The 27587-nt window shown below is 56.3% G+C and overlaps 2 protein-coding genes across 2 annotated transcripts; both read left to right on the forward strand.

Moving 5' to 3' along the window:
- Nucleotides 1–2286: 2286 nt before the first annotated feature.
- Nucleotides 2287–11689, forward strand: CHST3 (carbohydrate sulfotransferase 3). The gene is made up of 3 exons (XM_074924262.1): nt 2287–2411; nt 8983–9220; nt 9371–11689. The coding sequence occupies exons 2-3, from the start codon at nt 9084–9086 to the stop codon at nt 10599–10601; spliced, it is 1368 nt and encodes a 455-aa protein (XP_074780363.1). The 5' UTR covers nt 2287–2411; nt 8983–9083; the 3' UTR covers nt 10602–11689.
- Nucleotides 11690–20957: 9268 nt separating this feature from the next.
- AIFM2 (AIF family member 2) lies at nt 20958–27362 on the forward strand. Its single transcript, XM_074924420.1, has 8 exons — nt 20958–21228; nt 22126–22241; nt 23661–23780; nt 24194–24286; nt 24606–24714; nt 24928–25080; nt 25862–26062; nt 26929–27362. Exons 1-8 carry the CDS (start codon nt 21054–21056, stop codon nt 27081–27083), a joined length of 1122 nt encoding a protein of 373 aa, XP_074780521.1. The 5' UTR covers nt 20958–21053; the 3' UTR covers nt 27084–27362.
- The last annotated feature ends 225 nt before the right edge of the window (nt 27363–27587 follow it).

Below are 27587 nucleotides of genomic sequence, written 5' to 3' on the forward strand. Positions count from 1 at the left end.
CAGCTTGGGCTGAGGGTGGAAAATGAGCATCAGATGCCTTTATTCCCCGAAACCCCAGAGCATCCTCGTTGCTATAGCGACACGTCCCCCTTTCCTTGCTCCTGATGTCTTTCTGGGGACCACTCCCCTGCCTTGGCAGGCGTGTGTGCGTGTGTACACACGCGTGTGCAACACGGAGAGCAAGGAGAACAGTCTCTGTTATCCCCGGGGGAAGAGGAGTGGGTGATGAAGGGAATGTGACCCCGCAGCTAGCAAAGGGCAGAGGAAACACAACTCCCTGCCTCTCCCCTTGCCTCCCTCTCGACAGTTTGCAGGGAAGAGAAAGCACTTTGTTCCTCCCTGTGCCAGCTTTACTTATTGATGAAGCGGGAAGGTGATCCCCATGTGGAGCTCTGCCTGTGTGCAGAGCAGGCAGGGAGTAACCCCGGGGCTCAGCTCTGCCCTCATCTCATAATTATTTACATATTAGGGATGTATTTTCACCAGGATCTCTTCTGCTCACAAAATCCGAGGCAGAATTCCCAGTTTCGATCGAAATAACAAACGAGTTGCTTATAAAAATGCTTTGCCAGGTTTCAAAACCCCACGAAACTCCTGCGGTGTGTGGCCAGCCAGACTTACCCACTCTTTTTGACGTGATTAACCTGACAGCCTACACAGGCCTGATCCTGCAAGCCCTGGTTTTGCCTCATTCAGGCAGAGTTTGCAAGACGCTGCCCTTCGCCCCAGCTCCATTGGTGACGCTGTGGGAGCCACAGCCACGGTGGGGGTGTCCCAGAGTTACTGTGCCTGTCTTCAGCCAGATCGCGGAGGTACTGACTGTGGGATGCCCACTAAAACCGGAAAAAGTAGCAGAAGGATGTATGGACAGCTGGAGGCTGTGCCATAAACATCACACTCAGGCTTTCCTGCCTTGATGTTTGCATACAAACTGTGCCATGAGCCCCACGTGTCTCCAGGCAGCACCAGGCAGGTCCACAACACCCCGGTGTTAATATACATCTCTACATAGATACAAATACACATGTGTATACGTCTGCACACACCACTGCTGCTGCAAGCACAGTGCTGGCACTCTGCGTGTAAACCTGTACTCATTACCTTCGCTAATGGGAAGCCACTAACGAGCTATGGAGGTCAGCACACACAAATGCCAAGAAAACCTGCATTTTTTTTTGCCTATGCCATATGCGTAGCAGAAAAACTATGCCAAGAATGCAAAAGAGGGCTGAAACTTTTTATGAGGACTAGTTTTTCAGATCTCTGTCTGCTTGCAAAGCCAGATGTCTTTCAGCTCCTCGGTGTCTAACATTACAGAGCTCCGAGGGAGCTGTATGAATTTCTGTGCATAAGCCAGAATAGCTGTTTCTATGCGATTTAATGCTCCAGACCCCAAGCCTGCCTTGCGGGGACAGTGACAGCCAGTGTCCCCCAAAATTTATGCTCTGCTCCCAGTAAGATGGTCTCCCTCCCTGCCCTCCCCGGGTACACGGGCGTGTGCTCACCGGCATGGCACACCACAGTGTATGGCCATCGCTTGGGGCAAACCCGACCACAGCTCCTGGACGGGGTGAAAACGGGGTTTGGTATACATTTGGGGAGAAAGGTGCTGACCCTGGAGCCAGTTTTGGCTGGGGATAAGGAGAGGGAGCCAGAGCCTGCGAGGTGGCCACGGAGAAGATGAAGCCAGGTTCCTCATGTGGTGGGAGGGTGAGAGCTGGGCCGGGAGAGGATTGGGGTGGATATCAGGAGAAACATTTTCGCCCCGCAGAGCAGCGAGCAGGCTGCCTGGAGAGGCTGTGCCGGCTCCATCCTTGGGGGGCTGCAGGATAAAGCCCTGAGCACCCTGGTGTGACCCCGCTTTGGGCAGGACAGCAGCCTGTGGCCCGAATGGCCCCACGGTGCCCGGGGGGGGACTCGCCGTGGCCCCGGTGGGACACTTTCGTGGGGTGTCTGCGCGCTCCCCGCCCCCCATTTCTCTCCCAGCGCCCAGGCGGCCCCTTCCAGTCCGGGGCGATCCCGGGGGGGCCGGCAACTCCCGGTTTCCAGCCCCGGCGCGTCGGGGAGGCGGCGGGCAGGCAGAGGGCAGGCAGAGGGCAGGCAGGGAGCAGGCAGCGGGCAGGCAGGGAGCAGGCAGCGGGGAGGCAGCGGGGAGGCTGGCCCGGGGACCCTGCCCGGCTCCGCCCCGGGACCCGCGTCCAGGCGCCGGGACCGCTCCCCCCGCCGCCGCCCCGGGAGGGAGGAAGGAAGGAAGGAAGGAGGGAGGGAGGGAGGGAAGAGGGGAGGGAGGGAAGGAGGGAAGGAGGGAGGGAGGATGACAGCGCCGTGAAGAAAAGCAGGGGACCCGCTGCCCTCCCTCCTCCCGCACGGCAGGACCAGGCGAGCTCGCCCCGCGGAGCGGCCGCCGCCGGGTACGTGCAGCCGGGGCCGGTGGGGCCGGGGCGCAGCCGGGGGCCGGGAGCGATGGGCAGCGGGACCCCCGGGAGCGGGACTCCCGGGGCGAGGGGGAGGATGGCGGCGGGGGTCGGGCCTTTCTCTCCCGGCGCGGAGGGGAGTTGCGGGAAGTTGGGCGGGCGAGGAGGGGCCACCGCCCCGACCCCCCCCCGGCTCGCCCCGGGGCAGGGGGAGCGGAGCCGGGCCCGGGGAGGCTGGGGGCTCCGCGGCCGCGTTCTCTCCCGCGGGGGCGGCCCCGGGCTCCGCCGGCTCCTTTGTGCTCCCTCCGGCCGCGGCCGCTCCTTTGTCTCCGTGCGGGGCCCGGGCCGGCCGCTCCCGCAGCGGGGCAGCGCCGGCGATGCACCCCCCCGCCGGCCGGGGCCCGGCGCCTTCCCTGGGCGGGAGAGTCCTCTCGGCTCAGGACCGCCCGAGCAGGTCGCTGTCTTGCTTCCCTTCGGCGAAAAAAAGAGGAAGAAAATAAGAAATAAAATAAGGGCGAGCTCTCCATCTACGACGCTGAGCGTCCGTCCGGAGCGAAGCGGGTCTGGGTCGAGAAAAGGAGACTTTCGCCCAACCATCCCGAGTTGCATCATCCGGCCTGTCAGCCCCTACCATGGAGCACTGGAAAGTTGTCCTCACCCTTTCCCCTCCTGCCTCGGGGCCGCTGGGGCAATCCGGCCCTCAGCCGGCTCCTGGCCACCAGGAGCCAGCGGCTTTTCCGCCGGAGTTGGGGCACGGCCATCTCACCGGCACCCCACGGGCCCCAGGCGTCCAGACGGGACCCGGCTGGCATGGGGCTACTTTGGGGGGGGAACGGGCCACCCGGGCAGAGCCCCCACTCAGTCCCTGCAGGGATTTCAGCAGCCGCTCCCGGCCACGTTTGGGGGAGGTACCCACACCCCACTGCCTTTGCACCACGGGACCCGGCTTCAGTCCCCGGGGGAAAGTGTCTCCTTTTCCCCACAGCCAACGATTTACGACACCACGCCAGGACGGGGATTTCACTCTGCGATTTTCCCACATCCACCGAGTTGCTGCAGCATAGGACTCATTTTCACACCCTTGGTCTCCCCGCGCTGCCGGGACGGGGCACAGCCTGCATTTCCCCAAGGGCAGTGGGGATTCACTATTCCCCTGGTGACCGTCTCTCACCGCCAGTGCCTTGCGGAGGTCCCCGGAGGGCTACAGACACCGGTCTCAGGTCACGAAGGAAGCAGAGTGGGGCACAGAGCAAGGTTTTGGGGCTAGGTTTGTGGAGGATCTTCCAGGCTGGCATGGAGCAGTGGGGAGAAGGAGCACGGGGTGGTGGGAGGGACCACGGGCTCTGTGCCCCAGAGAAAGGGCCCATTGAAGCAGGGACGGGCCTTTGTGGTTCCCAGCACGGCTGGGGGTCGATGGCCCGCACAGCGGCCGGCATTGTGCCACCAGCACCAAGCAAACGGAGCCAGGGGGTGAGTCCAGTTTGCCCATCTTGGTGGTCTGCTCTCCCAGACCCCCTTGCTGCCCCGCAGGTTACTGTGTTTGGTTGCACACCTTCGCTGCAGGTGGTGCTGCAAAACCCACCCCACCAGCATCCGTGGCTTCCAGCAAGTTGGTTTCGAGGTTAGAGGCTTGTTAGCCGGCTCAGCTGGTCTCCAGTCTGGATCAAACCAGGGCAACGCAGCCCGGCGCGCCTGCAGATGCACCATTTCACCCCCGTGCCCAGCACTGACATCTCTGCAGGTCCCGTCACATTCAGCAGGGACTCAGGCAGCAGCAGTAGCTCTCCTCTCTCCTGGGTCTGAAGAAAAACCCTCTTTCAGCAGCAGACAAGGTGAGGGAAAGCAAAGAGACTCTGTCCTGGCACAAAGCCTGGGCTGGTCCTGACACTGGCATTACTGTGCCCAACACCCGCCTCTAAATCCCTTCTGGGCAACACTTTTTGGGACACAAGGAGCAAGAACAGCTCATCTGGGTCATCCCAGACCTGTGTGCCTCCTCAGGGGGATAATAAGTAGTGGACAGAAGATAACCTCTTCCACCTGGAGTTTGAGAGCACAAGAACAAGTTGTTTAAGTGATGCTTGTTTGTACCAATGCCCGCTGCTGCTGCTCCTGAGCGTAACCTCCCGTCTCTGCCCTCACCTGCATGATTCAGCTGCTGGGGGGGCTTTGCCCGGGGTACCCAGCTAGGAGGAGATCAGTGGACCAAGCCAAGGTGGGTTGAAGGACTGAAGGGCAGAGCTGAGAATGGAACAGGGAGGAGAAACGAGCCCGGCTGCTGCATTAACTTGAGGGACCGAACAAGTGGAGGATCCCCTGCAGGGCTGCCCAAGCCAGGGGCACAGCATGTCTCCCTTCCCGTCCTCCCCAGGGCACACGTCCCCCGCTCACACCGGGGTTTCTCTGCACGGCAGCAGACAGGCTGGGGTTGCTGCCAGCGCCCTGACCCTGCCCAATCCAGGACTCTGCATTCCCAACTTTCTCCTCCGATGGGCAGTTTCCAGGCTTCAATTTGGCGAGACTTGGGGTTATTCTAGGCAACTTTATAAACATCGTAGGAGGTGACTTTTTTTTGCTCTTTTCCCTTTTTTAGCTTGAATACGTATGTTTTCAAGCAAAAAATACCTGCCCAGGCAGCCTCCTTAGCTATGCCGGGGGGCAAACCGAAGTGGTGCCGTGCTTGTGTCATGCCTTGGAGAAGAGCCAGAAGAGCCAGGGGCAGGATCAAAATTGCTGGGAGATGAAAGCAAAGCGGGAAGCATCGGTGGCGTGTTTCCCAAGGCCAGCCTCTGGAGGAAGTCAGGAGCGGAAATAGTTGATAGAGTAAATACAGAGGGAGCTCAGGGTGTTTTGTTTTGTTTTGTTTTGTTTTGTTTTCCCAGGTTGCAGACGAAGAGCGGTGGGGAGAGCACATAGGCGCCCCTGTGCCTTATCTCTTTGTTGTTCCTTTGCTGGCTCACAGTGCTGCTCTTAATCTGATTAAGCAAAGCATCTCTTAGGGAATTACTCTGGGGACAGCGAGCTCAGCTGCAGGTCCCCACCAGCTCCCTTCTTCCAGGAGCCAGGCAGGGATGCAGGGGGGCACAGGCAGGGGCTGGATGGACAGAGGGATCTTGGGCAGGGAGGGAACTTGCAAGTAGGTGCTTTGCTGCCGTTCCTCGTCCAGAGCTCAGTTGTTGCCTGTTGAGTCACCGGAGGAAAATCTGACTTCATCCAGTCGCACCTCCAGCTGGCTTCCCCCGCCAGCCCGCAGGCGTCTTTCCTTTCCTGGATCCCACCCGGTAGGTGTTCAGGGCAGCCAGAGGAGGGGGATGAAAGCCCCAAGTCTTTGTGAAAGACCCTCCCTTTCCTAAAACCGAGCAGAAAACCCCAACTTCACTCTCCCAGGCAGGCAGTCCTGCAAAACGCCCTGCAGAAGAGCGATAAGAGCATCCCTTCCCTCCTTCCTCTCACCACCGGACCTTGCCATCATTGCCCTGGGGCCACGCTGCTCTTCTCACCCCACCTACACCACCAGTGGGAGCATCCACTCGATGAGCTGGCTTGCTGCAGCAGACTTGAACAATTTGGCATCTCTGTTACTATCCGAGTCCTTCCTTCGTGCTGTGGCAGGGTTAAATTAACTTGCTAGTAGTGGCAAATATCCACCCGAGCAGCTTTGCATGGGAACAAAACCCCCGCCACCACCCACAAGAAAAAGCCCCTTTGTTGGCTTGGACTCAGCCGGGAAATCCGCAAAGCCTTTTATCATCTCGACAGTGGGAATTGTAGCAGTCCCTGCTGAAATGAAAAGCATTTCCAGCCTGAGGGATAGGAAAAGGCAGGGAGCAGCGCCAGGGGAGTTCCCCCAAGCCTCGTGGGCCGCCTTCCGGGGCGTCTCTGTTTAGTGCTCGTGGAAATTATTCCGCCTTGCTTCGAGATGTACAGAGTAAGAGGAGAGCATCAGCCGGCCGCTGCCTGCAGTTGCCAGAGGTGATACCCGTCCGTCTGTCCCTCCGTCTGCTTGCACCGGCGGGACTGGCAGTTGGCAGTGCCCCCCAGGGCAGTAGCAGCACCCCGGCAGCTCTGCTCGCACCCCCCGGCCTGGCGGAGCCCCGGCGGGCGGCCGGAGGGGAGCTCACGGGGCGCACAGAGCCCCTCTGTTCCCGCTCACAAAGGGACGCTTGTGGCTCGCTCACTGCCCCGGCCGCGCTGCGCCGGGTGGGCCCCAGCGAGGAAGAGTTTTAGGATGCCGAGCAGCCCCAGCCAGCCTCACCGGGTCACCCCGTGTGTCCCCCAGCCCCATGGCTCAGCTCTGCAAAGGCCCCCGCGCCTCTCACCGCTGCCCTGCGGGTCCCGCTCGGGACGTTTGCAGCCGGCTGTTTATTTAATGAATTATGTCTGCTCCGGGCCTGTGAATCAGGGCTTTTGCCAGCGCTGCTGGAAACGGCTCTCTGTGTCATCCCGGTGAATAATTCCTGGTCTGTGGCTCATATGTCGTTGGTCAGCTGGGGGCATTAGAGGGGTGAAAACCTGGGCTAGCTTTGCCCAAGGATTTTGTCTGAGCAAGCGATTGGTGCCACCCCCCCACTGTGTGTGTGCTCCAGACAGCGAGGGGACAGTCCCCTGCGCCAGGGAGGAGAGGGCAGGGATGCAGACCGCTGCCGCCACTCCCTGGGATGCCACAAACCCAAAAGTCCTTTGCAGCAGCGAAGCTGGCGGCTCTGCTGGGTGCTGAGAGATGCAGCTGCACACCGAGGGCTTTGTATATTTTATTTTTTCTCTCAGTTGCTCAAATACTCCGACAAGTCCTGTCGTCACAGGGGCACCGAGTGGGACCGAGGAGGGGGGGACACGGGGAGCAGCGTGGCAAAAGGCACCTGCCCCAGCTGCTGGCCTGTCCCCAGGGAGCAGTGTGCTGACAAACTAAACTAACAGGGCTGTTAAAAAACCACATGTATGCGTGCGGGGGGATGTTGGTGCCACTCGCTGCAGGGGGAAGGGGGGAACTGAGGGGCTGCCACAAGAGGCCTTGGGAGCCGCTGGGGCTCTCTGAGGTCCCTGTGTCCCAGTGAAGTGCCGGTTTCCTGGGGGTGTGGGTGTCTCTTTTTAGCAGTTTCTGCTGGGAAGGGGGTGGCTCAAAGCCAGGCCCTGGGAGCTGAGTGGTTTGCTCAAGCTGGGAAACTCCTGGTGCTCCCACAAAGAGGGCTGGGGACCAGGGGGCTGGGATGCTGCCCTGGCTGTGGGGTGCATCCCTCTCCTCCTGCCTCCGCTCCCTCCTTCCCAGTGGGAGGAGCATACAGCGAACAACACCAAAAAATGCACATTTTGGCTGCAGACAGCACAGAGGAGGTTTGGGCATGATGCAATGCCTGGCAGGGCTTCCCCGCTCCACACCCTGCTGAAGGCTGCGGGTACCGCGGTTCAGCCGGGGCATCTCCCCTCCAGAAAACCCTGGGGGCCCCCCCAAAGGACGAGGCTCTGCTGGGCTCCCCCTCCTCCTTCACCCCTGAAAGCAGGGGCAGGACAGGTTGCCAGGGTCATGCTGGCGGGAGCCAAACCAAAGCTAAATAGACTTCCCCTGAGTCACTGGAAGTCTGGCCAAGAAAGCGGGATGAGCAAACAGCATCACCCACGCGGCCAGGCAGCCGCCGGGCGTGCGGACCAGCCGCCAGGTAGCGGGCGCTGGCAAACCCTGCGCGTGTCAGCGTGCACGTGACACATGCTGGGCACCTGCCCCGGGGTCCCAAACAGCAGCTTTGGCCCCCAAAATCTCCACTATATCCCAACCGGGATGTGGGTTTGGTTCAACTCCGAGCAGCTCCTGCCATCACCCCGATTTCGTCGGCTCTGGGAGGAGGATGAGGGCTGTGGGGGAGGTCTGTTCTGCTGGGCGGGTGGATGCTGAGTCTCCCAGTGGGTTTTACATCCCCCACTGAGGAGCTGCACCATCACTTGGGGTGTTTTCTTTTTGGAAAAAGCCCCCAGGAGCATTTTACACCCCGAGTGGGACGGGTGGCAGCAGCAGCGTTTTTCCGGCCTGCCATCCTTCCTGGAAACTCTCTGGGTTTCATTTTCGTGGCTGAGCAGCTGCCACTGCTGTGCCACGGGAAGGCGGAAGCTGCACGGCCCCACGTCGGGGCCCTACGGGGGAGCCGGCAACCCTTCCCAGAGTAGCTCTTTCCAGAGGCTGGGAGCCACGATGCCCCATGGATTGGGGTGAGGAGCTGCTCTCATATCCGGGGGGGGCCTCCCTTGCCAGCAGCAGGGTTTTGGCTGGCGGGGAGCAGGCAGCTGGCGGGGCGGTGGGGATTGGGTTTCAGGGCTGGCAGGGGCGGCCGCGGAGGCACAGCAAGGGGTCCTGTTGGGCAGATATATTTTGGGAAGGAGGGAGAGCAGCCGATGGGGGCTTTGGGCAGCTGCTCCTCACTGGTGGGATGGGAAGTGTAGGGAGGAGCTTGCCCCTTTTTACTGCTCTTGTCGAGACCTTGTTGATTGTCCCTTATGGGAAGGGTCAGCCTCTAACCCCTGCCCGCTCCCCGCTGCCCGCAGAGAGCCACTGCCACGCTGACCCTCCTTCTCCCCGCAGGCAGGGCTGCCCCAGGCAGGGCCGGCAGGGCAGAGGATGCCGGGGGGCAGCTAGCGCAGGACACCTCCCCAGCAGGCGGGAAGGACGTGTGTGTCCCCGCCATGGAGATCCGACGTGCTTTGCCCCAGGATTTCCGGGAGCTGCTGCACTGCCTGAAGATGAGGAGCAAGTATGCCGTCCTGCTGGTCTTTGTTGTCGGCCTCGTCATCATCGAGAAGGAGAACAACTTCATCTCCAGGTAGGGAGCGGGTACCTAAGCCACCCCACGGTTTTCACCCTTTCTCTTCCCCACATCCCAAGCTCTGTGCAGCGGGAGCCCCCCGAACCCCCCCGCCGGGACGCAGGGGTGGTCCCGCTCTCCTCCAGGCTGGGCTGGGTCTCCCTGCAGGGTGTCGGACAAGCTGAAGCAGTCCCCACAGGCGCTGGCAGAGGCCAACGGCACGGAGGCCAGCCCGGCGCCGGCTGAGAACGGCTCGCTGGCCTCGCTGCGAGAGCTGGATGCCGCCTTCTCCCAGCTGAGGTCCCACCTGCGCAACATCACCCTGCAGCTAGAGGGTGACGGGGACCCTGGGCCGCGGCGGCATGTCCTGCTGATGGCCACCACCCGCACTGGCTCCTCCTTCGTGGGGGAGTTCTTCAACCAGCAAGGCAGCATCTTCTACCTCTTTGAGCCCCTCTGGCACATCGAGAGGACGGTGACATTTGAGCCGGGGGGAGCCAATGCGGTGGGCTCAGCCTTGGTCTACCGGGATGTCCTCAAGCAGCTCCTCCTCTGCGACCTCTACATCTTGGAGAGCTTTATCTTGCCGGCACCTGAGGGCCACCTGACGCCCTTCATGTTTCGGCGGGGCTCGAGCCGCTCGCTCTGTGAGGAGCCCGTCTGCACGCCCAACGCCAAGAAGGTCTTCGAGAAGTACCACTGCAAGAACCGCCGCTGCGGCCCCCTCAACATCACCCTGGCCGCCGAGGCGTGCCGGCGCAAGCAGCACGTGGCCCTGAAGACGGTGCGCATCCGGCAGCTGGAGTTCCTGCAGCCGCTGGTGGAGGACCCTCGGCTGGACGTGCGCATTATCCAGCTGGTGCGGGACCCCCGGGCCGTCCTGGCCTCCCGCATGGTGGCCTTCTCCGGCAAGTACGAGACCTGGAAGAAGTGGGCATCCGAAGGGGAGGCTCCCCTCCATGAGGAGGAGGTGCAGCGGCTGCGGGGTAACTGCGAGAGCATCCGTCTGTCGGCCGAGCTGGGGCTGCGGCGGCCGGGCTGGCTGCGGGGTCGTTACATGCTGGTACGCTACGAGGACGTGGCGCGGGCGCCCTTGCAGAAGGCGGAGGAGATGTACCGCTTCGCTGGGCTCCCCCTCACCCGCCAAGTGGAGGAGTGGATCGGCAAAAACACGCAGGCACCCCGCGATGGCAGCGGCGTCTACTCCACCCGCAAAAACTCTTCTGAGCAGTTCGAGAAGTGGCGGTTCAGCATCCCCTTCAAGCTGGCGCAGGTGGTGCAGGACGCCTGCGCCCCGGCCATGCGCCTCTTCGGCTACAAGCTGGCCAGCAGCCCCGCCGCGCTGGCTAACCGCTCCTTCAGCCTGCTGGAGGAGGCACAGCCCTCCTGGGTCACGTAACAGTGTGGGGGGATGGCGGCAGGGGGGAACGAGGGGCTGCGGCCGTGCTCCCGGCCGGCCCGGGGAAGAGCCAGGGGGTCTCTGCTCCTGGAGATGCTCTTCACTGCTGCCAGGTGGAAATTGGCAGCCCCGGAAGCCAGAGCATCCTGGCAGAGCTGGCCCCGGGGTCCTACAGAGCCTGAATTACACAGTTTCTCTGGCAACAGGGAAATAACAAAGGCGGGAGGCACTGGGAAAAAGCTGGGGGTTCAGCCCCAGGGCCACCTCCCCGGCTTGGCAGCTGCACCAGGGAAGAGGAGGGTGAGGGCAAGAAAGAGGGTGACAGGACCAAGCACCTCCTCATTGCCACCTGGCCCAGCTAGGACAAGGCAAGGATGAGACCCCCGGGGTGCCAGCAAGGACCCAGGCCCCAGAGGCCTTACTGGTTTAGTGCCTTCATACACCAGCACGGACTGGGAACTACTCCAGAGCCATGCCGGGGCAGGAGTTGCCCATAAAGCCCTGGCCGGCACTTGGGCTGCAATGAAATGAGGTGACTTTGTGGTTTGGTGCTCTTCAAAGTTGGTTTGGGGAGGGGGAGTTGTTGGGGCTTTTTTCTCCTTTTGTTCCTGTGTATTTGTGTACCAGGTTCGCCAGGTGAATTTATTTATTTATTATATGAAAAAGAGGGGGAGGTGGGTCAAGGAGCTAAGCCCAAAAATCAGAGCAGCACAACATACCGCAAAGAAACAAAGAGAAACCCAGAACCGAAGTGGCGGAGGTCAGATTTTGGCCAGAGACCACCACGTGCCCTGCTGTATGATCCTGGGAGAGCCCCCAGGGACCGACGGGCTACAACCCCCCAGATCCCCAGTGGGGCTCGGCCAGTGCCGGGGCTGCACCCCCCCCACTGGGAGCAACTGGGCACCTCGGCGCCTGCCAGAATATGGTTGGACTTATTTAATTAAAAACAAAAATACCACAGCACAGAGTCCAAAACATCTCCTGTCTCCTTGGTATTCATGTCCTGTCTCCTTGGTATTCCGGGGCTCCCCCCAGAGCCCCAGATACTTGCCGACAGCATCGGTGGGTGACCAATACCTGGTGGAGGCACGGGGGGTTTCAGGGTGTTTGCCACACGCAGACATTTCACCCGGCAACAGCCTGGCACTGAGCTGCCCCCTCCATTTCACGTATAATGAATTAAAAAGCCTATTTTTAGCTCGCTTTGCAGCACATCCTTTTACTCCCCGTGTATTTTGGGTTACGGCAGCCACCCGAGGGAGAAGCCAGGCATTTTGGTGAAGGGTAGCAGTTGTCTCTGCTGGAGATGTGCTGGGAGAGCCCTGAAGGGTTCCCGCTGCCCCCCAGGAGCAGCCAGCAGCCCCATGTCACCTCTCCCCAGCCAGAGCTGTTGGCCAAAAGCAAAAATAAATAAGTAAAATCATGCAGCAGCGGCGGCTGGCCACAGCTGGGCTGCCTTTCTGCCGGCGGAGGGTGGCCGGGAGGAACGCGCCGGGGCTCCGGCGTCGAGCTGCGGCTGGGGCGAGCTCACAAAAGCCGCGTTTTTGACCCAAGAGGGAGAACAGAGGCAGCATTGAGGAGTGCGGGGCCGGTCGGCGGGGAGCAGCCACGCCGGAGCCCTGGGCGGCCGCCCGCCCGCCTGCGCCGGCTGGGGAGGTTTTCCGAGCACGGCCGCCTCGCTCGCCGGGGAGCATCTGGCCTCAAGGTGTGAATTCAGGGTGCTCGACGTCAACTGGCTGGGGAGAGGGTCCAAAAGTGGGGTTTTCTTTGTACTGAGCAGCGTGGGCGATACCCTCCTCGCTTGCAGACGACGGAGAGCCGTCAGCCCCCTCCCTGTCGCACAGGCAGCTCTCGGCGTCGCTAAGCGGCTGGGGTTTGCCGAGTGAATCGGGTTTTGTTTGGAGGCTTCCCGCCGGGAAAGCGGCGGGGTCGCCGAGGTCAGCTGGATACCCCGCGGCTGCACGCCAGGCAAAGTCCACCGAGCTGGGTCAGCACTAGGGGGAACGCGGCTGGATCCTGGGCAAACACCTCTCCTGCGCTACTGCAAAAGTACCCGTCAGGTCGGCCTTTGCAAAGCAAAATAAAGTTTAAATTGTTGGTTTGCAGAACAGCAGGAGGGGTAAATAGCTGCTCGGCTGCCGGAGCTGGGAAGGGGACACCAGAGGGGTGCCTGGTGTTCCCTGCCCCTTCCCGTCCCACCCTGCACGGAGGAGCCTCAGGGCTTGGACAAAGCACGGGCTAAGGGGAAGCACAGGCAAATAAAGGGACCTACAAAGCAAGCGGCGAGGGTAGGGGGAACAGGGCTGAGCTGAGGCCAGAGGGGACGGTGACAACTGCCCGTTCTCACCTGTGCTGCCTGCATGGCCTCGGCCCCGGCTGGCTCCAGCCTGTCATTTCTAGCTAAGCACAAGCATTTCTTCCTGGACACCCTCCAGCTTCCCATCAAAAATGTCACAGGACAGAAAGAAAACGCGCCCCCGACCCATGCAGATTTCCGCAGGGACTAATTGCTCCCATTAAACCCTCACAGCCGGGACTCCCACGCTGTTCCAGAGCATTGGGAAGCCATGAGGGAGGGACACGTGGCTCCTTTTGCGACTAAAGCAGCTGAATTCTCCCTGTGATGCCTGGGGGGAGGTTTGTTTCCCCAGGAGGGGCACCTCCTGCTCACCCTGCCCCAGCCACTGCCAGCCCTTGTCCCGCTCCTTCCCTATAAGAGGAAAGGCATGGATTTGGGGAGAAAAATAGGGACGACCTGCAGCCTCACCCTTCCTCCATCCACACCAATGCCAAAGAAACCCAACCCCTTTTCAAGGGATTCAAGCTTTCTGAAATAAAACAGCTCCCAAAAGGTTCAGGCTTGCCTTAAACCAAGCAAACAAAAAGAACCCCCCCACTCCCATGCATTGCTTCCCCAACCCAAGGCTGCTCCTGCCCCTTCTGTTACCTGCCCTGAGTGGGCCAGTGCCTGCAGCTGCGCTGCCTCCGGGCTCACCTGCTCAGCCTGACACGTTGGTGGGAATTCGGGCGCATTGTGGTGATGCTTGTTGTCACCAGAGAGACATTTTCTGCAAGTGGCCCAGAGCAGCGAGGGGACACATGTCACATTGGACTGGGCCACCAGCCAAAGCCTGCTTCTCCTCCCTGGGGTTATTGCAGGTGACATGAGATGATATAGCACCACTGAGAGCTTTCATAAATTATGCACTGTTTCCCTGTAAATGGGATCTTTCTGGTTAATGCTTCCCTCCGCCAGTCTAATCCAGACTTGACTTTGGACGGCAGGTACACCCTGCTGTTTCTCTGTCTCCCTCATAGAGACACTCAGGGCTCACTGGGGCCATACTGGTGTTGCTGGGCTTGCCGTTGAGTCAGAAGATGCCGGTGCCCACCAAGTAAGAGAGTGGTTGAGGCAGACAGGTCTCTGAAATGGCGCCTTAGACACCGTGCTGTTTAACGCATGGCTGAGGTGGCAAACTGCTACCAGCAGCTGGCACGGTGGATGTCTGCCAGGCCATGAGGCCAAGCTGCCAGGCTGGCCCACAGAAATGCTTAAAAAGGTCTTTTTCCAGCTTGGCATGAGGTTTGTCCCAAATGCCAGAAGTCGTGGCTGCTCTACCAGCTGTCCTGACCCCCCGCCCCCTTCTTCTCGCTCGCTCCAGCTCCATTTAATGGGATCGGAGGAGCTAATCCCCGGTGTCCCCTCGCAGCACCACCAGATGGGATTTCTGCACCGGGGCTGGAGGGAAACCCACCGCCCAAGCAATCGTGCACCCTCACCTAGCCCCGCCGGCTTCTGCTGGAGGGCAGATCCGCCCTCACCCTTCGCCCCAGTGTGGGGCTCGGTGCGGTGCCCAGAGGGAGCTGGTGCGTGGCTACGGCTCATCACCCCAACCCCGGGTCAGCGGGGAGACCCGCGGGCCAGCGAGGGACTGGGGGCTGCAGCACACGTGGACATTTCAGCATTAAATGACAGCCTTGTTTTCTGTTGTGTTTTTTTAAGAGACTGCATGCCTGACCAGACCACATTTCTTGGTCTGCATCCCGTATTTATCCTGTAATTACACCTTTGGACAAAGGCTGCCTGTCTATGAGACTGATTTTTTTAAGGACACAGTTTTATTATACGCTGTGCTTTCACTGTAATGAAATCCTGGGGGGACAGGGGGAGAAAACTCCCCACAATTTGGGAGTAAAAGCTGTTCTTTCTCAAAACCTGCCCCAAGAGCAAAGGATCTTGCCCAAACCCTCTCCTTTCCTTTTCTTGAGGAAAACCCAACCACTGACATACTTTCTGCTTCTCTACCACCCCATAAGGATTAATGCCACAAAACCTCTCTCTGTGTTGCCCTGCAAAGAGAAAGGTGCCACCCCACTGCCGAGCCACGGGCTCCTCAGCTGCAGGAGCAGAGCCTTGACAGAGAGGTCTTTGCAATCCTTACAGCCAGCCGGCTAAGCTGGGTAAAGCTGATTAAGCTCCTCTTTGCACCTGCCTGTGGATCGCAGCACAACAAGGGACAAATTCCCACAAAACGGAATTTCCATAAAATTCCTAATGGCCGCCGCACGCTTGGCTCTGGAGTGGTGAGGAAGATTTGTCCCATGCAAAAACCAAAGGCAGTTGCTGGAGCTGTTAGAGCAGGGGTTTTCTCCAAGGGGAAGGAGAGCCCTGGCTCTGCCCGTGCTCACCCTGTGCCATGAGCCTGGCCACACTTCGGTCCCCCAAACCCTGCACTGGGGGGACCCTCTCGAGGCCCTCATTTGTAGATGCCTGGTGATAGGTGAGAAGAACCCGGCTGCCGGAGCACGCTGAGCTTGGCAAACTCATCCCACGTGTGGCAGCGGGTTAGGTGGGAGGTGAGATTTTTCACTGTGCCCTTGCTGTGTTGTGCAGAGGGAGAGGAGCTGGGGAGCACCTCGGCACAGAGCCACTTCAATCTCAGGAACACGGAGAGCACGGTGGCACAGCCCAGGGCAGAGCGGGCCCCCAGCTCCCCACAGCTCTTCTTCTGGATACAAAGACCAGTTGAATCACAGAGACCATTGCATTTCTCCTTTGGAGTTTTCCTGAATCCCTTTTCCAGGTGGGATCTGTGACCAGTTTATGGGCTGGCACATACAGAGGCACTGCCTATAAATACACGTGACTGGCTGGTCCAGGATGACCAAAATAAGGTAACTTTGGTGCTGTGGTTTATGGGAAGCAGCCAGCAGCTGGTCTTCTCGAGCTGATGTCACTGAAAAACTAGAAATGAAAAATGATGTTTGTTGGGGAGAGAATAAATACAACGGGACCTTGTTGGTTTTTGCTAAAAGTAAATTTTACTTATAAGGTATAAAATAACCAGTGTTGATGTTTAAAAGCAGCCAGAAACTGGTATGAATTGGTTTTTCCAGGCAAATTTTTACCCTGGGCTGACCTGATTTCACCCCGGCTGCAGCAGAGATCCCTGAGCTGTGTGGGGTGATCAGATCACCCGGGCAAAACGGGGAGCCCCAAGGCAGGTGCCAAGGATGGGCAATGTGGTTCATCTAGCAGAGAGCAATCCCTCCCCTCAGCCCTGGAGGACACAGAAATACCCTTTCCCTAAGCGCAGCCTCGAGCTGTGTAGCTGGGGGGCTGCAGCGACGCTGCTGCTGCTGCTGGGGCTGTCGCAGGACGATGTGCAGGCGACGTCTGCGGGCAGAGGGAATGTGGCGCAGGAGGGTGCTGATACAGAGGAGCACAACCATAGGGTTTTGCAGAGGTAGCTGCTAGCCAGACGCACAGGAACAGAGTCTCCTTGGGAGCGATTACTCCGCAGCGAGTTTGATGGCATTTATTGTCCTGAATCATCTGTTTATTTTGTGTTTGCGAGGGATGTTTTTGCCTCCTGCGCTGCAGCCAGGAAGAGCCGCAGCTGGGACAAGTCTCCTTTGGCAGTGGGGGGACAAAGAGGACCCCTCCAGCAGCTCAGATGTGGCCAGGAGGGATGGGGCCTTCAAGCTGACCCAGGAGGGAGAGCAGAGTGAAGGGAGGGATGTTAACACTCTTCCAGCCTGTCGAGGGCTACGGCAGAGTTGAAGAGACTAACCCTCCCTGATGTTCGTGGTGGGCAGGACAAGGAGGCACAGGCTTACACAGGGAGTCCAGATGAGTGCAGAGCAGGGGCACTTGTGCCATCCTAAGGTTTTCCCACGCAGCACTGCTGTACCCATCCTTTGATTTATCATACCCAGAGGGATGTCTATTAGCTCTGGCTGGTGTTGGATCAAGCCTGAGGAGGGGAGGACACAGAGATGGGTATCTGTGTCGCTGCCTGCGAGGCGTTTCAGAACTGCAGAGGTGGGGCAGGAGCATCCCGCAGAGCCCCTTCTCTACACCCCCTCCTCCCCACCGGAGCCCTGCCACCCCGCCGGGAGCGTGCGGGCCGCGGGGCAGGCGCGATGAAAAGGTCAGGCAGCCTGGAAGAAGCCAAAGCAGGCTGATCGCTGCCCCCAGCCTCCCCACGTGCCTCCGCTGTATGGATCACCAGCAGCAGACAAAGCCCTCTCTGAAGCTGACCAGCTTTTACTGCAGCTGCCTGCTTGCAGCCGGACAGAGAAATCTCAAAACAGCGTATCTGCCAGTGCTGAGCGCGCACCTGCGTGCAGAAGGCTCCCTCCGACCACAGTCTTGAGCATTTAGAGTTTTTTCCTGTTTGCCTGGAGTTGGATGTGAGGTTTTCATAAAGGCTCCTTTTACCCACCCTGTTTGCTTTGGGCACTCTTTTTGCCACTGACCTTGTCTTGCTAGTTGGTGCATCTTCAACTCACAAGCCCCAAAGTTTTTTTACCTTTTTTTGTGAAAGATCACCCTGATTTTCTGGTGTACAACCTGATTCACTTGATGATCGCCCTCATGGCCTGGGGGCAATGCTGCGGAGGGCTGTCCTCACCAGTGACTTTGTCTTGAATCAAAGGCAAGCAAAGGACAACCAAACCCACCGCTGGCAGTGCCTGGGAAAGCTTTGCCTTTGTCTCAGAGGCAGGGTGAAGACATTTGCCTTGTGAGCAGCTCCTACGGCAGGAGCAGGATCTTTTTCTTTGTGGCAGGTCTGGTGCAATATATCACATGGGAAAACATCACATGATAGGGGAAAATAGGGGAGTACTCTTGGAGTAAATGATTTCTCCCAGCAGTGGGTATGTGCTGTAAAATATATGCAAATACCTGGTATGAAAAGCCAAAAACTGCCTCTGTAAAAGCCAGACCTGGGCACAAAGGTGCAAGGGAAGGGGGAGAGGGCAGGAGTACATGGAAAGTGGAGATTAATCCCAAGCATCCCCATCTTCTAGGAGAGGGCCTTTGATCCAGCTTTGCTCCGGTGGGATGAAATGCCAGGGGAGTTATGCAGGTAAGGACAACCCTGCCTGGAAGGGGATGGATTCACACACAGTGGGTGTGAAGCAAACCTGTCCACGTCATTTAAGGGAAGGGCTTTAATCAAGTTTCGATTGCTGAGTTCACCCCCTTAGAAATGGAGATGGGTTTGGGTTTTTTCCAATTTTTGCATTGAATTGTGCTTTCCCAAAGCCGGCCGTCACCAGGCTATTCCAGCAGCCTCCTCACAGACCCGTGCCCACGCAGGTACCAGGAGAGAGGGGGCAGGAAGCAAACCTGGAGCAGTTCCCCTGGGGATGCCTCCCAGCCTCTGGACCTTCATCTCTTCTGGACTTCCTGGCCTCTGTGTTTAGCAGCTCTGGAGGATTTCTCTTCCCCAGATTAATCAAAATTATTTTTCCCCAATTGAAAATTTTAGCATCCTCCACCCAAGTCCTGTGTAACAAAAAGCCCAAACCTGCCCTTGGCTTATCTCAGCTGAGGCCGTGGGCTTTCCCACCACAGACCTTCCGCCACTCCCGGCTTTACTGTCGGCGGTTCCATCCCTCCTCTCCCAGCGATCCTCCAGGCTGAAGAGTCCCCCTGTGCGGAGCAAAAATGCCCCCCTGCTTTCAACCCCTTGTCACCCTCTTCCCTGCTCCCCAAGCCCTTCCTGGGACGGCGGGGAGGGTGTACAGCGCCACACACACGCTGGCCTTGGACACCCGTGTCCCATGTGTCCCATGTCCCCACGGCCGAGCCGGCTGCACCCTCTGGTGGCAACGCTGAGTCCAGGCCCCGCTTTCCTGGAGCAGAGGTGAATTCCTGCCTTGTCTCCCACCCACGAGGTTGGGGGGATTTTTTTCGGACCCTGCTGGAAGGGGGTTTCGGCACGGTGCCGGCGTTGGCTGAAGGAGGGTTGAGGAGCAGAGGGACCCTTCAAACCATCACGGGAAGGGGAGCGCGGGGGCAGCTCCGCCAGCTCACAACGCTGCAGTGTGCACAGCAGCTATATTTATCCACACGGCCGGCAGCTATATTTATCTGGAATGCCACAGGAGCCGAAAGTCTTCGGGGTAATTTCCGTGCTGCAGAAGAACACGATCTGCATGTCCTTTTTACTGTAAATCGCCTTCTCTGCTCCCTGCTCCCCTTCTCCAGGGGCCTCCCCTACCTTCTCAGCCCTTCCCTGCTCCTCCTTACATCCCACTATCTCCACCACGGTGATGCTTGTCTTTGTCCCACTTGCACAGCCCTCGCTGGGCTCCTTTTCCCACTGTCGCTCGGAGCAGATACATCCTCAGTTGCCTCTCCAAGAAGAGCTGTTTCCCCTGGGGAAGGGAGCGGGCCATCCTCTGCCCGTGTTCCTCACCCAGCCTGCAGTCCTGGCCACTCTGTGGGTTTCCCACCCAGCCCCTCCAAGCCACAGCCACTGAGGGCTGTGAAACGTGAACTCCCCCAGCAAGGGCAGGAATAGGGCACCCCTCTGCTGCCAGCTCCTGCCTGCCCCCCAAAAGGGGACACTGAACCAACACGCGTTTCACCAACAGGCACAGCTGACAGAGGACAAGCCAAGGTGGACAGACGAAGCCTGATGTTTGTGAACTTTCCAAAACAAAACAAACCCGTCTCCTTTTTTGTTTTTGTGTTGTTTTGTTGTTGTTTGTTTTTTTTTTAAAAGATGAGCTCATGTCTTCTTAACGCTGGGGTTTGGCAGGACTGACTGCACATCCTCAGCATTAGCAGAGCCTCTTGCCTCGCACTGCATCCCTACTCGCTGCCAGGCTGCGGCTACCACCCCCAGGGTCAGCAGGCTCAGCTGGGGCAATTCTGGGTGTTTAATCATCACCCTTAAAACACAGCCCTTGGGTTCTAAGACCCCTACAGTCCCCTCCTCACATGGAGGATGTACGTAAGTGAAGTGCTAAGGCTTGGACAGCAGGCCCAAGTCAGAGTTGACCTATAGATGAATCCTGTGTATTTTACAACTTATAACCGTTGTGGTATTGTGCTAGGTTATAACAAACCACCTGGGCTGATGTAAAAAGTGATAAAGCGTTGAAGTATTGAAGCCTGAACGACACGACCTGAGATGAAACTGCTTAGTATGTAGTCATTAACCAAGTATGTATGCTCACTAGCTTAGACAGAATATAATCAGCAGTGAGGATGAAACACTGAGAGAATGTACCCAACTTCCCTTGTTCAGCCTGTTCAGGGCTGAGAACCCAAGTGTTCGGCCTCGTTAGAAACTCCCTTGGTCTCCCCCCCCGAGCCCTGGCCAGGCTTTGGGTGGAATCCAACAGGAGGATGAAACCAGATGTTTTGAGCAGAAAGTTACTCTGACTTGCTGGTTTTTGGTCTGTAAGGCTGGACCCACTTGCAGCGACTTTGGAAGCCTCAGCTGTGGGTGGATGCACCCTGTGGACTTCCCACTCGCAGGGAAAGGTTCCCCAAATCCTCGCTGCAACCGGGGCTGCCCCGCGACTGTGGGTCTGGATGATGGTAACACTTGCAAGTGGAGAGGGATCTTTCTTAATCACTATTCTCCCCATCATGTAGTAATGATTAGGTGCATTACCCTGTATTTTCCTATTTCTTTGCTTTAAGTGCATTATTCTGCCTTTTCTTACTGCATGTTTTCTGTGTTACTCTGTTACATTATTTAGTTATCCCCAGTAAAATACACCTACTCTTTTCACTCTGGCGTCTGAGTTTAATTGTTATCCTTAATCAGCAAAGCGTAAGGAGGGTGGAAAGGGATTTGTTCTGTCCTGGGTGTGGTGCTCAGCTGGGCAGCGCCCTGGCAGGGATCACGCTGCCCTCCCTGCCCGGCAGAGCCATGCTCTGCAGCCTGGACTTCGACCTTAACAAACCCAGCTCCTCCCTGGAGCTTTACGGCCGCCACCAGATTCCCAGCCAGCAAACAGGATTCGCCCCGCTGCGGGTGGAGGCGGGGAGCGGCGGCTGCGCAGACGGAGCGCGGTGGCGGGCGTTGTTGCGTTGCGTTGCGTTGTGTTGCGTTGTGTTGCGTTGGGGGAGGCCGCCTGTCACCTCACCACCGGGGTGGGGTGACACCGGGCCCAGCGCCCAGGCAGGGACGCACGATGGGATCCCGCGTGTCCGTGGACGATTCCGTGCGGGTGGTGGTGGTGGGGGCAGGTTTCGGAGGCACGGCGGCCGCCAGCCTGCTCAAGTCCTGGGCCATCCCCTTCGTGCTGGTGGATGGGAGAGATGCTTTCCATCACAACGTCGCTGCCCTCCGTGCCGCCGTGGAGAGCGGTAAGGGCTGCGCTGCTTTCTGCCACCCTCCCCTGCGTGGGTCCCAGGGGGTCAGCTCTCTTATCCCCGCCACCCCGCAGCAGCTCGGAGGTACTCTGGCGGGTGAAAGGAACACTGAAAGTGCCTCCTCCCCCCAGCGATGGTGAAAAACCTGATGTTTTCCGGTTGGAAAACAAATACTTGGCTCTGGGAGGACCCACAGACTGTCTATTTTAAGCTAATTGCACATCTGCTGGGAAAACTGAGTAAAAACTACTCAGATGGTCCTTTTTTTTTTTTTTTTTTTTTTTTTAAATTTTATTTCAAGAGTTTAGAAGGTGACTAAGCTAAAACCAGCAGCAGCTGGTAGGGGTGAGTGAATGTTTTGCTGTATCTGGCACTTGAAATGTCAAGCAGTGAGGCTGGATGATAAAATCCTGCGGGTGAGCTGCTCAAGCTTCTCTGGGATCTGACTTGGGAGACGGCACTAACCCCATTACTCCAGTCACTCTGGCTTCAGGGGGAAAATCTCACATTCAAGGCTGGAAACAAGCATCAAAAGGATGTAAAAAGCTTGGTCTGAGAGGCAGATAACATGATAAAAAGCCTCTGCCATCCTGCCTGAAATGCCCTGGACCACAGTGGAGTATTTACTGGCAAACCAGTACAGGGGACTCTGCATGGGGAGCAGAGACAAAGCAATCTAGGTAAGGGTGTCACCTTGAGGAGCTGATCTTGTCACCAAATCTGAGGCAAAGGTCCTGCATCTCATTGCTGGGCAGAGCAGAGGCCCAGCCTGTGGTCCCAGGTGCATACAATGCTTTTGTCTGAGCAGGGTGGCATGAGGGGAGAAGGGAAAAGGGGTTTGTTAGCCTCCACAGGGGGAGATCTCTTCCCTGTTGTCTCCTCTTACCACAGGATTTGCCAAGAAGACTTTCATCTCCTACTCTGTCACCTTTGGGGACAGCTTCCGACAAGGCAAGGTTGTCAACATAGACCCCGAGAGGCAACGAGTCTTGCTCAGTGATGGTGAGGTGAGTGATGTAGTAACTTGCAATGAGCAACTTGGCTGCCTTATAGGATCACCTGGTAATGTGAGGAGGGAGCCTTCAGCAGGAGTCTGGCAAATCTCTCCTCCTTAGGGTTTTTCTTCAGCCACATCATGATTGTGAGAATGCAGTGCTCCAAATCCAGGCAGTGCTGGCTTTGTCTGGTGATGTCTGGTTAGAGAAGTGACTTAGCATTTGTGTTTCAGACTGCTGTCTGTGCTTGGAGTCCTCTGGGGGGGTGGGGGGGAAAAGAGCAAGATGAGCAGGACCACAGGGCACCTACAGAAAATGTGCCTCTGAGCAGGAAGAGGAGCGTAACTCTCATCTCCCAGAGGAGGGGGTGGATGTGTGCAGGACAGAATCACGCTCTGGGATAAACCAACTGGACCTTTGCCCTCGTTGGATGAGAGCTGGGAATGCCACTCCGTTGTGGCAAACCCCTCTGTATCTCCTGTATCTCAGCTGAGCACACAAAGCCTGACCCACCCAACGCACCCGGGCTCAGGGTTCACACACACAGCGGGGTTTCTGCTCTGATGTAACCCTCAGCTTGGCTGAAGCCCCTGACCAAGCCGTCGGGGAAGTCACTGACTGCTTTCCTCTAGCTTTTTGCCACCCGTGGGCAGATACACAAAACGCTCAAGCTTAATACTGGCCCTGTAATGCTAGGAGGTAGAAAGGAATTAAACCAAGGGGTTAGTTCTATGGAGGGCTGCTCCACAGAAAAGCGAGCCCCCAGCCATCTCCTCTAAATCCAAGAGACAACATGGGGGAAGACTGTAGTGTTTAATCATCCCAAAGAGCTTGGCAACAGTGTCCATCTTTGTCTGCGTGCACCAAGGATGCAATGGCAGCATCCCTTCTAGCCAAGCTAAGTGGGCTAGAGCTGTTAGGATGTGGCTGTGCAGAGAATACCAACACCCCTTCTAGAGCTCAGATGAGCTTTTATGCTTAGAGCTGGATTTCAAGCTCAACAATTAACCCTGGAGCTCAGATCTTTTTCTAACTGCAGGAAGAAACAAGGGCAGCAGCAATGATAACTCTTTTCAGCCAGAGAATCTCATCTCTGCTCAGAAGAGGGTTAAGGAGAGAAGTCAGTCTCTGAGACAGCCTCAGTGTCTGGTATAAAGATCAGTTTATTTCCTGTAAACTGATGGTAATTTCTTCAAAGCTCTCAGCTCACCTGAAGAATGGTGCTTCTCTCAGACACAGAAGGCAGTTACTTGGTGCCACCTGGACCAGGTCTCTTCCTATAGTCACTTCCTGACAGTGGCAAGTATTTCTGAGTTATCAGCAAGGGCTGGAGGAGAGGGAATGAGTGAATAGTACCTAGGAGGCAACAACTGTGTTCTAGGCTCTGTTTTTCAGAGGTCTAACATCATGTTCCACCTTCTGCCCTCCCAGGAGCTTCACTACTCCCATCTCATTCTTGCAACGGGCAGTGATGGACCATTCCCTGGGAAGTTCAACAAAGTCATCGACATGGAAAGTGCCATCCAGGCCTACGAAGACATGGTTAAGGAGGTGAGGAATCAACTTATTTCGCAGGAAGCATTGCCTGCCTTTGTTCAGCTTCCTCATCCCAGACACCACTATAGGTATCTGGAGCCATCTGTGTCTAAGAACAAGAGAGCCCAAGGCCTGCAGGGACAGGCCAGGCCAAGGAGCATGTGCTAGCTTGTCTAGCCTCCACCTGCCCCCAGGGATGATCAGCTGTCCACACAAGGGGACATCTGAAATGCTCAACAGTGTGACAGTGTACACAGGAAGAGCGCATGAGGTTCTTGGGCTTTTGTTTCCCCTTAATGAACTAAGTGGTTTATTGCTCTTGGGCCAGTGCTGTATCTCGGAAAGGTCTGTTCAAGGAGTGGCTGAAGGTACCGACTTCCTGCATGTTAACAGTTCTTTTGTAACACGAGTTTCTTCTGTACTTCAAGATTGAGAAATCTGAGCGCATCCTGGTAGTGGGAGGTGGTGCTGCTGGCGTTGAGATGGCTGCAGAGATCAAAACGGAGTACCCAGCCAAAGAGGTAGTAGCATATTAGTTACAATTAACTTCATCCTTGTTTCTGAGATTGTTCTTCTGTGATGGTGCTGCTGGAGGTATCTGAGCTCACTGCACATCAGGAGTTTCCACACAACGGCAGCCTTCACGCCCGCTGCCTCCCCTTCCGAGTGCCCTGTAGCCTGTCACCAGCAGTTATCAGCACTAGATGCCTTGCACTGGCTCACTCCCCTTGGCCATGGAGCAGGGTCAAAGGAAGCTTAATGATAGCTGCTCCTGCCCAGCACGCGGTGAGTCCTGTCCCATTCCTGTGTCCCCCTGGTTTGCTGTTTTGTCCCCAACAGGTCACCCTCATTCACTCAAAAATTGCACTAGCGGATGCGGAGCTGCTAGATAGCGTCCGTCAGGAGGTGAAAAAGATTCTCCTCAGAAAAGGAGTGCGCCTCCTATTAAGTACGTACTTAATGATGCCTTAATGAAGATCTAGACTCTCAAGCTCTATAAGCTGCTCTTCCTTTAGCCAAAACGTATCTTGCTATCACCCTCTTTCTGACTTTTCTGACTAAACATGGCTCGCTTGGATTCCTGTTTCTCTAGATACACCTGGGCTGGCTGGAAATGGCAGCCTAGGAAAGGTTTGTCACCCAGGGCTCTCTGTCACAACAGGTGAAAGGGTCAGCAACATGCAAAACCTCACACCAAACCGGTTCCAGAAGGACATGGTAGTAAGGACAGAAAAGGGCACCGAAGTGGTTGCTGACATGGTGATCCTGTGCACAGGGATAAAGATTAACTCTTCAGCATATGCTGCTGCATTTGGTAAGTCAGAAAAAACTCTGGGCAAGGAGAAGCAACACAGTTCTTCAATGTCTTGTACTTGAGTACTGTGAGGTTAGGAACTAACCTTATACAACCTGCAGTGGTTATTCTAGGACAGAACAAATGCTGTAACATCACATTAAATACTGAACTGTGAAATGTGACCTTCGGAAGCTTGCAGACCATAGATCAAGTAGCCAACAGTCTTCTCCAGCTCCTTCTGCTAATACCTCCAGGGAATCTTAGTGTCCTAGTTCAGCATGAGGCAGGTGACACCTAGAAGCTGAAGGTAACTGGTGCTGTTAAGGCCAGGATTTCATCCTAGATCTAAGCTTGCTGAGTTCTGAGCAATAGGCTCAGCACATTCGGCGTTCTTACCGGACTATCAGCGGCAGAGGGTGTTTAACATAACTAATGTTAACCTAGCTGACCGTTTATCCAGTGATACATCTCCAGGCTGAGTTCTCTCACAGCTCAATGTCAGTTATGACACTACAACTATGGAGCTGTATTACCATTATAGTCTCTTTCTCAGGGTGTGTACACCAGCTCATGATGTTTCTACTGAAATATCGAAGGATGACTCATTGCATGAGCCTGCAATAATTAACTACAGCAAGGCAGAAAGCATTTCTTCCCTAACATGTAGAAAAGAGGGTGAAAACCCAGCTTCTTGCTTTGTGTCAATTACGTGTTTGATAACATCAGCAGCATGTTGGAGTCTCAGGTCACAGCAAGCAACACGAATCTCCTTCTGAAAACTTCCCGTTTGGCAAAACAGGGGACAAAATGGCAAGTAACAGTGCTCTGAAAGTGAACAAGCACCTCCAGCTGGAAGGCTATGAGAACATCTATGCCATTGGGGACTGTGCAGATCTGAAGGAACCCAAGATGGCCTACCACGCTGGGCTCCACGCCAACGTCGCCGTGACAAATATCATCAACAGCCTGACACACAAGCCTCTTAAAACCTACGAACCAGGTAAGGTATTCTCCTAGCACCTGGCCTTGGCTGTTGGGCTGCTTTTCTGCAGGGAACAACTGTTTAACATGTACACATCAGAACTTGATGGGACACTGATTAGAGGTGCAGGAACTCACAATTGGTGTTGCCTAGATAAGTGTATAGCTCAGGCTTTATCGTAGCTCTTGCCAAAGTATTAACTGCCTGTCAGTCTACAGATGCAATGTGTCCTTTCTTCTCTAATGTTTTCTTGATAAATCTACTCGTGGGTGTCTGGTATTCATCGGACTTGTTTCCTTTTCTTTAAATTGCTTACTGTCCCATTGAATCCTAGGAACAAGGAGATATCTTGACTTTCTCCTCTTTTCTCCTCTTAAACTATACAACAAACACAAACTGAACAATCAAGTCTCAGAAATCCAGCTAGGTGATGGGTCTCATTAATACGCAACTGAACTAAATACTTACCATAACGATGTTGAAAGCTGTTTCACATGGATGGAGGATATCTGGACAGCAGTTTGGTTTTTAATGGCTGCCCTGTCTATTTACTTTTTTTTCTACTTAAAATTTTGTTGTCTACCTCTTGGAGTCCCTCTCGGGAGAAATCATTCTACACCACACACACAGACAGCCCGGTCCTTCAGCAATCTCATTACCAAAAGAGGCAGAGCAGATGGTAGAGAGCTGTGAGGAGTTCTCCTTGGGCCTGCTTCTTTTCTTGTCATGCAGCACACGGGCCCTGTGCTTAGCAGTACGTGTGGGTATGAGGAGGGCTGGGGGTAGGCAGGGGAAGTTTGGAGGAAGTGCAACACCTACACATAGTAGTGTTTGATACTTAGCTTCGAAACTGCTTAACTTAAGCCTTTACATCTTCTTTCCAGGGTCACTAACATTCCTGCTCTCAATGGGCAGGAACGATGGCGTAGGCCAGGTGAACGGTTACTACGTGGGACGTCTCTTGGTGACCATTGCTAAGAGCCGGGACCTGTTTGTCTCCAAGAGCTGGAAGACAATGGGACAGACAATGCCCTCTTAAGAGAGGATCAGTAACAAACCAGCAAGAATACAGCAACTGGGAGAGGGCGAGGGTGGGCTCTTATTGCTTGGACAGACTGATACTGTCTCCTGCAGCACTCCTAAAGGCACCTGCCAGCACGCTGCATTAAAGGGGTGCCCTGCCTTGCTGTGAAGGGGAAGGAGGCACTTTGCAAATGATAAAAAAAGGGGAAGGAATGTTTCTTTTACTTCCCTGTTGAGATAGCTCTGAGCAAGAAATTTGGTTTACCTTGACTTGTAACAATAAACACTGTGGTTTTCAAAATCTCTGTGGTTTGTTTGTTATGTGGTTTTTCTCTGGCTTTCTCTACTCTTGCTGTTCTAAAAAGTACCTGCCTCTTACAGATCTGGAATCTGCTCTGCAGTGTGCAGGAAGAATGGCTGAGAGCACTGCCTGGGGAAAGCTTGCCAAAACCCTTGAAAAGGCTATGGTAATCCTGGAACTCAACAGAATATAATGCAGCTTTGTGTCATCTCCACAGCA

This window comes from Athene noctua, chromosome 21, assembly GCF_965140245.1.
Source record: "Athene noctua chromosome 21, bAthNoc1.hap1.1, whole genome shotgun sequence".
NCBI classification, from domain to species: domain Eukaryota; kingdom Metazoa; phylum Chordata; class Aves; order Strigiformes; family Strigidae; genus Athene; species Athene noctua.

Excerpts from the sequence above, each read along its gene's own strand:
- AIFM2 (XM_074924420.1), top strand. The coding sequence starts at position 21,054 with ATGGGATCCCGCGTGTCCGTGGACGATTCCGTGCGGGTGGTGGTGGTG. Across the intron at positions 22,242-23,660 it reads TCTTGCTCAGTGATGGTGAG|GAGCTTCACTACTCCCATCT; the intron begins GTGAGTGATGTA and ends CTGCCCTCCCAG. Across the intron at positions 26,063-26,928 it reads TCTTAAAACCTACGAACCAG|GGTCACTAACATTCCTGCTC; the intron begins GTAAGGTATTCT and ends TCTTCTTTCCAG.
- CHST3 (XM_074924262.1), top strand. The coding sequence starts at position 9,084 with ATGGAGATCCGACGTGCTTTGCCCCAGGATTTCCGGGAGCTGCTGCAC. Across the intron at positions 9,221-9,370 it reads GAGAACAACTTCATCTCCAG|GGTGTCGGACAAGCTGAAGC; the intron begins GTAGGGAGCGGG and ends GTCTCCCTGCAG.